The 10,967-nt window shown below is 47.6% G+C and overlaps 1 protein-coding gene across 1 annotated transcript; it reads right to left on the bottom strand.

Annotated features, from left to right (window-relative positions):
* Positions 1–8,991: 8,991 nt before the first annotated feature.
* LOC125506383 lies at positions 8,992–10,425 on the bottom strand. Its single transcript, XM_048671205.1, has 2 exons — positions 9,755–10,425; positions 8,992–9,544 (listed from the first exon to the last, which is right to left on the bottom strand). Exon 1 carries the CDS (start codon positions 10,335–10,337, stop codon positions 9,801–9,803), a length of 537 nt encoding a protein of 178 aa, XP_048527162.1. The 5' UTR covers positions 10,338–10,425; the 3' UTR covers positions 8,992–9,544; positions 9,755–9,800.
* Between the last annotated feature and the right edge of the window lie 542 nt (positions 10,426–10,967).

Genomic DNA, 10,967 nt, shown 5'->3' on the forward strand with positions numbered 1-10,967 from the left:
GTCCACGACAGAAGCGGTCGAGGCGGCAGTTCACAAGGACATGCCATCTACAGGTGAGAGTCCTGGCACAACAGCTCCAGCTCCTGACAGTGCAGATACTGCTAAGGCGACTGTTTCACGTGCTGGTCTACCACCTAGGCGTCGTAGCCCCCGCAAGCAACCAACAGACATACCGAACGCACCGGCAGTAGCCAGGAGCAGGAGAGACGAGTCTGGTTTTGTTCCTGCGTCCACACTGTTCCCGCCACCTGCCAAAAGCAATGTGACGGAGAAACCTGAAGACCGGAGCACAACTGATGCAGGTGTCAAGCCGGGCACGAGCGACGCAGGTGAACACCCGGAGCAGACTGCGCCTTTTCCTGCAGTGGAAATCCCCAGCATAAATCTATGCACTTCCAGGCTCCCAGTCAACGTCGGTGTCCCCTACAGCCCAAACAAGAAGATTGTCATGAAAACTACGGTTGATACCACTGACAACACGCCCCGCCATGCAAATAAGGACGATCATTCTGCAGCGGCCGATTCAGATATGTTTGTTGATCTTTCACCCTTGGATTCTGCCCCGCAAGTCATTCGTGGTCCGGCCAGCAGGAATGAGAGGCACCCAATGGCCTTTACCCCACCGAGTTTCAACCTTGGCATCAGTCAAGATCAACCGGTTGTGCAAGATCCTATGCCAGTTGCCTTTGCATTCCCAGGAGGCATGCCTGCAATGATGGCGCAGCCAATGGTCGAGGGCAGGAAGGCTATCAAGTTCGCAGAGCCGATTGTGGCGGGTACACTTGCCATGTCCATATGATTTTTCTTGCACACGTCTATGTAGTTTCACTGTTGTCCCAATCATATTTTTTGTTTTGGGGGGTTCTAACTTGTGATGGCAACTGACATGCGATGACATGGCAACTGGATTTGATGCACCGTGTCACCTACTTTTTTTCTGCCATGCTGCATTTTACATTTGGGCAACCATGTGGCAACTGAAGTTGATTCAATATGGCAACCGTAGTCTCCGTAACATGGCAAACACAGTGCATCACACATGGCAACTGGAATTGATTCAACACCATGTCACCTGCATTTTTTTTTGTTTCCATGCTGCATTTTTTCATAAAGCAATCACATGGCAAGTGCAGTTGACACAACATGGCAACTATAGTTGCTGTGACATGGCAACTACATTCCAACTAGATGGCAACTACATTCCAACTACATGGCAACTGTAGTTGCTATGACATGGTCACTACAGCTGGACCACACATGGCAACTGCCCCACTTTTTCCTACCTACAACTCACATCATGCACCCCATCTTTTCTCACAATCCATCTGCTTTTGATTTCCTAGGTATCCTAACCCACTTTTTTTATCACTGCAGCCACACCCGAGGAGATTTCACCGTCTCTTGAAGAAACTTACCGCATGCTTGAGGAGGCAGCATTGCAGAGGAAGTCCTCACGAGGGCAAGGGCAATCAAGTTCCAACGTGCCTACAGACACGGTATCTGAGGATACCATTAGGAGTGCCACTCCTGGTTCTGTAAGGCAACAGAGGGTAGTGCACCCACCTCCCGCGGAAGACTACGAGCCCGAATTCAGGGCCACTAAAGAACAGACCCAGCTGTACGATATCGTCAAGCGGTTTGGAAATGCGAGGTCCAGTGGCAAGCACATGAAGGAGCTGAAAGCGTAAACGACCACACCCCATAACATCTCATTTTGCTTTGCTCCTTTTTTACCAGTCACATCCTTCGTACTTTCTATGTTATATTGTTTTAGTTCTTTCATAAATTTTTTTTACTTAGTAGGCATGATCCTTCCATGTTATATTGTTTTCATACAGCTCATGTTTGGACAGAACCAAAGTCATTCAATGCGGAGTGACGTACGTTGACCTTGGTGATCTTGCTGAGTCCGTGAGGCCAAACGGCAAAATGTCGACGAACATAGTTGCATGCGGGATTGACTACATCAACAACCACACCGATGTGTGCGCCGACAAGACAATCATGCATTACAGTGTGACCTGCAAAATATGGGATGGTGACTTCCACCACAAAATCCTAAGGAAGAACTTTGCCCAACACGGTGATTTCAAGCTCACAATGAAGAAATATGTGAGTACTACTTCAATGTCTGCACTTTTTTTTCACAAGATGTGCTTTTTGTTGCCATCATCTGCAGTTGTGTTTTACGTGGCAGCTGTTTTCATGTGGCAACAGCTGCCGTGCACACTGACTTATTTGATTTTTGCATGCCGCGCAAACTATGTGGCAACTTGACAGTAAAATACATGGCATACTTTTGTTCACACATGGACGGCAACTTTATTTCAACTACCCCCACCCATAACCAGAGTTTTTCTACGTGATTCTAATTCCTTTGTCCCTCTGCTGTTCTTTACGCAAACGTTGATTCTCATTTTCCTCACTTTTTTAAATGCAGGTCATGTTCCCCATGTTCCAGGAGCTTTCACCACATGACCCACACGACAAGTGTGGTCACCACTACGTGATCTGTCTTGACCTGAAGAACCAACGTGTTGAGGTGCTTGATTCAATCCGTTTGGAAGATGATGCAGACCTCACCACACATGCTGAATTCTTCATTAAGAACCTCAAAGAGACATGGCACCGTCACTATGAACACTCAAAGGTCCAGATCAGTCATTTCCCGACTGAGTATGTGCCGACTACGAAGCAAGGGAACACGTAATTCCTTCCTCCCTTTTCGTCTGCCATTTTACATCAATCCAATTCCTGTTTTGTTTGTCAGATCTGAAATTGAAGTCTGTCTTTTGTTACGTCTGAGCTCTTTGTGTGGTCACGTTACTCTTTTCCTCGTGCAAGACGGACTGTGGCTTTCACGCGCTGGAGTACCTTGCGAAGTGGGAAGGCAGAATTGTCCCCGCTATCACAGCTGCAACGGTCATTGAGCTCCGGAAAATCCACACATGGAACTAGTTGACGAATGAAGATTTCAACAAGCGGTCGGGAGCACGCGAGTTTGTGCAGGAAGCTGTCAAGAAAGTCACCAAGAAGTACAAGTGATCACGTGGCGTTACAGACCGAACGCACACCTTACATTCTGTTGCCGAGGAATGTAAGGTATTATCTCGTTGTTTATCGTTGAAAACTATGTTTGTGTGCTATGTTGTGGCTACAACCCCGCGTAGGCTACTATGTAGTGGTGGTGTGCGAGTGACATTTGAATAGTTTCATGTAATATATGTGTGGACGTGAACCTACTTTTAGGCGTAATTATTACAATGGTTTCGTCGTTTCTAGCACCGGTTTGATGCTTTGAACGCGTCTATGATGTTTTAAAAACGATGGCAAATGTAGTTCATCAGACATGGGTAGTGGAAGTCATTGTCGTTTTACATTTTTGGCTGTTTTGCTTCTTCATTTTCATCGGTAACTGCACGAGGGTAGGTTGATCATGCAGCCACAACGTTTTTGTTGGGGTTTATGCACGTTACGCTGTTTTCCAACTTGTTTCCCATACACTTGCACACAACACACTACGTGCCCGTAAACCGCGTCGTTTTTGTCATGTGAATACATGCCATGCAGAGTCATCAGGAATACCATGGCATATGTCCAGTACATCTAACATGGCAGATACAGTACAAACAACATGGCAGCTCCAGCATAATTAACATGGCAACTACAGCACAACTAAGATGGCAGATCCAGTACAATTAACATGGCAGATCCACTACAACTAGCATGGCATATTCAGTACAAAACAGCATGGCATATTTAGCATAAATTAGCATGGCATGTTTAGTATCAAAAATCATGGCAGACTAACTACACATAACATGACAAATTAAATGCATACATCATGGCAGATTAAGTACCCATAACATGGCAACTGCATTTAACCATTCAATGAATTTTCCCTTGCACTTCTGATGCCCCTGAAGAGTTATTCCCCCAATTGTTTTAAAAAAGAATTCTCAACATCTAGGGTACAAAACAAAATGTCCACAACGCCACAATTTTTGCTCATGGATTGGCCGCCCCTTTCTTCGTTTTCTTGTGTTTTGCTTGGATCTCCAATCCCGACTTGTACCTTATCTCTCTTGGACGACCCTTTGTGATGGAACGGGGTGGGTTCCTGACCTGGGTCTGTGTGCTTGCTGTTCCAGATCCTATCTCCGAGTTTTCAGACGACGGCCCCGTGGATGAAGGCACGCTTGATGTGCGGGGGAACCGGTGTAAGGCTTCCTCGGCTTTCCTCTTCTTGATCTCATCAAGCTCTCTTTTTAGTGCTTTCCTGTGTTTTTCTGCGACTCTCGCTGTGTCATCACTCTTGCACGCTTCATCAATTAGCTCAGCATAGTTCTTTGTCAGCACAACGTGCCTCACGGCTTCCATGGTTGACTCTGGTCTCTCGTCATGCACAACCAGAACTGCGTGTGTTGTTTGCGGCGCCAACGCATCGTCAGCGTCCCAAGTCCATCGCCGCCTTATGAAATGTCGGGGCATCCGTGTCACAGCGTTCACGTCCATTACTTTTAGTATGTGACAGCACACAATGCCGTCCCATTCGAACTTGCAGCATTGGCAGTAGAACTCGCCTTCGCCTATCGAGGCTGTGACGAAGTAGTTCCTTCCTTTGTCCGGGTCTTCAGGTTCTGAATCTGACATGCCCAAAATAGAACACACCTTGAACGTACGTTCGTCCACCTGGAAAGCCGTGAACATGCTGGCACGCTTTATTTCTTCCTGGAATCTGCATTTTTTGTGTGTTTTTTGTTAAACTATTGTGGGCTTTTTTCTTGTAGCACCTTATGTTGTCATGGAAAATATATATACATTTTGTTTGAACATGGCAAACGTAATTCATTGAACATGGCAAATATAGTATGTTGAACATGGCAAATGCAGTACGCTATACATGGCAAATGCAGTACAATAGACATGGCAACTGCATTTTCAACAAACATGGCAGATGCATCTTATTTAAACATGGCAACTGCATTTTTTTAAACATGGCAACTAGAGTTTATTAAACATGGCAATTGCATTTCAGCAAACATGGCAGTTGCATTTTAGTAAACATGGCAATTGCATTTCAATAGACATGGCAACAACATAACATTTTCCATTTGACACTAGCATTTGCACACCAACATGTCCAGTGGAAGTACATTGCATTAAACATGGCAACTGCATTTCATTGAACATTGAAACTGCATCCGGGTAAGCATGACAAACAGAATTTCTATTGAATATGACAACTGCATCTGAGTAAGCATGGCAAACAGTACTTTATTAAACATGGCAACCGCAAAATCATGGCAACTGCATCGCACTCTATAAGGCACATACTGACTTGGTGCTTTTTCTGCAAATAAGACTGTAACGCAACTGACTTACTTGTTAAAGATCTTGTTGGTGTATATCTTGCTCATTTGCCTCTCCATCGGTAAGTACGTTAGCAATTTTGGCTGCTTTAGCGCGGTGTTCGCTTCTTGCTGCAGCTCAGATCCCAGAATTTTTTGTTGCAAAGCTGTGTACTGCTTGGCAAACTGTAGCAATGAGTTGCCAGGACTGACGTACTGCTTCAAAACAGCATTGAACCCCTCGCTGCGCTGCGTAGTCTGCAGAAAGGGGAAGAAGCACTGCATGAAGTAGGCCGGCACCCAGTACATCCGCTTCTCCCACAGGCTTACAAGAGTCTCGTTGTCTTGAACTTGATGTGTTTCAGTCATGGCCATCCAGCTCCTTTCAAACTCCTCCACCGTCAAGCTGTGGTCCACGCACAGTTCGAATGCCTTGTGCAGCTCTGGACAGTCAGCAAAGAACGGTCCTAGCGTCTCCTCAGCCTTCTTTATAATGTGCCACCTACGGTGCATGTGCACTGCCAACGGAAAGACCTCCTCTATTCCTGCACGCATGCTGAAATCCTGGTCCGTTATTATGTTCATCGGAGCAAGTCCATCCATGCACTCCAAGAAGGTCTTGAACAGCCAAACGTACCCATCCGTGTCTTCGTTCCGGACGAGCCCGCAGCCGAACTGCAACGACTGATTGTGGTTATTTATCCCTATGAACGGAGCGCATGGCATCTTGTACATGTTGGTGAGGTACGTCGCGTCGAATGAAATGCAATCTCGGAAATGTTTGTAGGCTCTCCTTGCAGCACCATCCACCCAATACATGTTCCTGACACGGCCCTCATCGTCCAACCTTATCTTGTAGAAGAAATCTGCATCTTCTTTGGCTTTCTCATCGAAGTAGGCAATTGTGGCCTCTATGTCTGCCAACTTGCTCTCTCTACGGTACCTTGCCCGTAGGTTTGTGACGTCAGCTGGTATGTATGGCATGCTACTCAGAGTCCCCTTTTTGCTGTGGATGAGAGATAGTATCTGCACCATTCTCGATGGACCGACGTTACAATCATGTAGCAGCTTTACGAATTGCCTTTCGACGGGGGTGAACCCTCTGTGGGCGGTCAGAAATTTCACCAGGTCGAACTTCTTTATCAGTTGGTGGTTGTGCTCGTCAAAATACTCATTGACCACCCACTGTGCTCCATCTACGTTTAGCTTACACCGGACAGGGCACTCAGTCTTCTGAATGATACCTCTCTTTCGTTCCGGAACGACAGGCGCATCGCCTTTCCCCTTCTTGTTCCTGCGTGCCTTGTGGCACCTCATCTCACCTCTGCTGTACTCGTTAGTTTTCTTAATTTTCCTATGGTACTCGGTGTTGACCGCAAACCCATGGAACTTTGCATATGTCTGGTAGTATTCCTTTGCTGCTTCAAATGACTCAAATCTCTGCCCAATGTACGGTGGCTGAGGCACCACGATCTCTGATTGCCCACCATCTTCATCCCCTTGCGCGTTGTCGTCAGTTTCATCGTTCACTTCAGTATGGGCGGCAGTCGTCAGTTTCATCGTTCACTTCAGTATGGGCGGCAGTCCCATCTACCTGAGAGTTGCCAGTGCTTGTGTTCAAAGGGGTGCTTGCCGGCATTGCTGGAATGATTGCCATTCCCGACTCTGACTCAAAATTGTTTGTGGCATGTTTGTCTGCTGTCTGGTGGAACGCGTCTTCCGTGCGCTCAGAGCTCCCCGCAGTAGATGTGCCGGCGCCGCTGTGCATTGTAGTTGTAGGTTCTGTAACAGGGAAAAACAGGTACGAGATTAAGAATTTTGTGTTGGATAACATGTGGATCGCAACGGATCACACCATCTTCGAGTGATTTTCCATGACATCTTTTACAGACAGCAAGCCGTCAGTCTGTGGGTGGTCATTTTTATGGCAGCTATAGGTGTGCAGACATGGCACCTACTGTTCAACAAACATGGCAACCATTGTTTTGCCTACAAATAACTACAAATAGCAAATGTAGCGCTGTTTTTTGTGGTTCAGATATTTTCCCTCTACCTTGTTGTGCTGTATTTGACCATCGTGGGTGGTCTGTTACACCATAATGACGTGATCCACCAGGAATTTGCGAAGCTTGCCAGGAGACGTTTGCCGGGTCACCGCCAGCGTAATAACCTGCAATCATAGTAGTGGTTGGTCAAATCGCGGCAAACGCATTTCGTGCTAGCACGGCAACTGCAGTTGCCCTTATGTGGCAAATGCATTTTTGCTTGTATGGCAACTGAAGTTGCATCGGTAGGGCAATCGCAGTTTCATGACAACTGCAGCTTTTCCTACATGGCAACTGCAGGTGTGCAGAGATGGCAAATGTTGTTTTTAATACATGGCAACCGTAGAAGACCAGTCATGGCAATTTTTGTAGTTGTCAACTATGCTCCTTGTGCTGACTGAGCATCCGCATCTTCACTATGTTTATGGACTCACATGTGTACGACGTCGATGGCAGGTACATGGGTGCTGCCCGATTCCACGTGCTGCACGAAGGCTTTGCATTTTACACCCGTGATAACTCGTGAGTCCTTTTGCCATCTTTTTTTCATGTTCATTTTTCATGTCCACAGCATTATGTGCTCTTTTTTCGTTTTTGCATTACCTTGATTAGCCATACTAGCTAGTTGGAGTTGGCTGCCCGTACATTTGTCAGCGTTAGCGCCTTGTGACTGCACTTGCCACGGGGCCCCCCTAAGAGTGTTCTGGTCATAAGAACCTGCAAGACAAATGACAGTGCACGACATAAGTAGAATGTCATGTCCATCGTCGCGAAGATGGCAAATGTTTCTCTTCATTTTTTAGCACGCATCGTACCTACGCCTGCATACTGTTCTAGCAGCGGCAGCAATGGCCCTGCAGAGATGAGCTGACTGTACTCTGATGCATCGAAAGGTGGCGGCGTTTCTGGCCTTTGAGAACCCCAATCATCTGCACCATCTTCGTGATTCATTCTTTTCCGTGTCTCGCTTCTGTTCTGATGTGCTCTCAATCACTGGATGAACAAGAAGGCATCAACAATCCAAAAAAAAATTTATCATTGTGCTGCTTGCATGTAGAAGTTAACACGTCAGTGCTATCACATTTTCATGCGTTGGCAACCAACATATCATGGCTAGTAGGACATGCACATCCACTGTCCTTTTCTAAAATCTGGTGCTAGCTATCCGTTTGATTCGATGGCATCAGGCTCTACAATAGGATGGCAAGCAATAAGTTGACATGGTGGCAGTTGACGACAATGACAGGTGGCAACTGACGTTATACACCAATGGCAATTAATTTTCACACACCCCATTATTCCAAATTTATCAATTCTCTCTCCCTTTTTATGGATTCCTGCACATCCATTCATTCACCAACTAGGAGCATCAACCTACTGAGAACTCATGGTTATCTCTAGCGTACTACATGGCAGATCTAGTGTATTCTGCTTGGCAACTGCGAAGTCACACAACGTATGTAGTGTTTTAACCCTGTAGGATGGATCTAGTTGCCAACTTCGTCGGTAATTTTGCAATTTTCTGCCCAGAAGGAGGATGAGAAACAGTAGGGAGATCGGGAGATTCACCTGCTTTTAGCTGGTCGTCTCTGGAGGGCGTTGTTGGAGTGGGGGTTGGGGGGGTGGGATGGGGTGGGGGGAGATAAGGGGTGTGGTTTGCGGTGGGAGCGCCCTACAGATCCTCTCTGGTTGCCATGGCAACCAGAGATGGCCGGCGACGGAGGTCGGGGTTCGACAGGCGGGGGGCAAGGGCGCAGACGAGAGAGGGGACGGATCGGAGGCCGGGAACGGCTGGGTCGTGCGGGCAGCGGCTCGTCTGGCCCGGACGAGGCAGTGCGGGCGGGGTTGCCACGCACCGGACGTGCGGGCGCGCTTTTGTGCGCGCGGACGGGGTCGTGCGGGGCGGTTCCCGTCTATGCCACACGATGCGTGCGGGCGGGTTGCCCTCCACACCACACGTGTGGCAGTTATCGGCTTCCTTATTTTATCACGAGATGAATATTGACGGGTGAAACCACAATGCCAGCTAGCTGCCTACAATATGAAGCAAGAACACAAATATACCGAGAGCAGCCGACGTGGCGATACCAAGTTCGATCGCCGACACAGACGATTACAATTGTTGCTGAATGTTTCCGTCGACGACACCTGCAAGGAGATTAATCACAAATATGGTTAATTGGTTCGAGGACCCAGTTAATTATAGCAATTAACAAAGAAATCGATAAGAACAAGTACAAGACATTCTTGAACTTTAATAGAATATGGTTGTGTGCATCGTTGTGATGCGGAAGCCTGTGGTGATCCTGCTTTTCTAAAAAAAAAAAAGCGAGTTGCAGATGAACTGATTAGCGTCACCTGTGCTATATATGAAATTCAGCAGCCGGCCGGTCGACGCTAATAGCTAGAGGTGCAGCTCGAGGTCCAGCGCCTCGCCGGCGCCAGAGGCCTTTGACCGACCCATGCCGTCGCGGCCAGTGGACGGGTCCAGGAGCGGCGTCGGCTCAGCGAAGCGTGGAGCGCGGCCGCCTCCCCATCTCTCTTGCGTGCAGGCATCGGTGGCTGGAGCCACCGCGGCGCCACGGCCGTGCGAGGCGATGTAGGTGCACATGGACCAGCCGGCAGCAGAATCGCAGGACGGCCCGGTCGCGGCACCTCCCAACGGGCTGTCGTTGCTGTAGGGGTCGCCGAGGACTCCGGCGAGGCGGTCCTTGCGGTGCGCGTTCTGGTGGCCGCCGAGCGCCTGCGACTTGAGGAACGTCTTGTCGCAGAAGAGGCACTGGAACAACCGCACCGTCTTGCCCTCCACGCACACCGTCTGCGCTTGCTCGTCGTACCGGTCTAGCCTTCTGCCCGCCGGCGTCAACGCCAGATATAGGTCGTCCTCCGCTGCCGCCGCCGCCGCCTGCGCGTGGAACCACGTCGTCGTGGCCCTCTCCATCGAGGTTTATAATATTTTTGTATGCCAAGGTAGCTGCTGCTGCTAGGATTGGTAGCAGCGGCGATCCTATATATGGACTCTCAATGAGTATACCACTACTGAATCTTCCCAAGTGAGAAAATAGAGAGGTTCTACAGTAGTGTGGGGTGCGGTGCAGATATTAAAGTCAAGCGAGTCACCGGACCCCGGAGAGCAGCTCTTTGTGGAGGAAGTGCTTGAAAGAAAAGTCCATACAACCGGTGCAGTACATGTGGATCCTACAATGATGCAAAATTGCATCTCGGATTTTCTAACTTTCTATTTGGACGAATCTGATCCCCTAACTCAGAATTTGTGTTGTCCACTGAAATATAATTCAGAGTTTGTTGTTTTCCAATTTAGCAACACAAAAATAAAAAAATTAGCAACACTATTTGTTCTTCCTCAACATAATATTTTTTGAACCATGAACCGTGGAACAATCGTTCTATGGTATATATTATAAATAAAAAAGTAATATGTACAAAGAATTACAAAAAGCTCAAAATGAACAAAGTTAACCAACACCAATTCTAGGAAAGCCTAAAATATTCATGGGAGCTTAAGTAAGATACTGATCAATCCAGTTAAGGAAGGTCTCTTGATTCTTTC

Source organism: Triticum urartu, chromosome 5 (genome assembly GCF_003073215.2).
Source record: "Triticum urartu cultivar G1812 chromosome 5, Tu2.1, whole genome shotgun sequence".
Classification (NCBI taxonomy): Eukaryota; Viridiplantae; Streptophyta; class Magnoliopsida; order Poales; family Poaceae; genus Triticum; species Triticum urartu.

Excerpts from the sequence above, each read along its gene's own strand:
- LOC125506383 (XM_048671205.1), bottom strand. The coding sequence starts at position 10,337 with ATGGAGAGGGCCACGACGACGTGGTTCCACGCGCAGGCGGCGGCGGCG.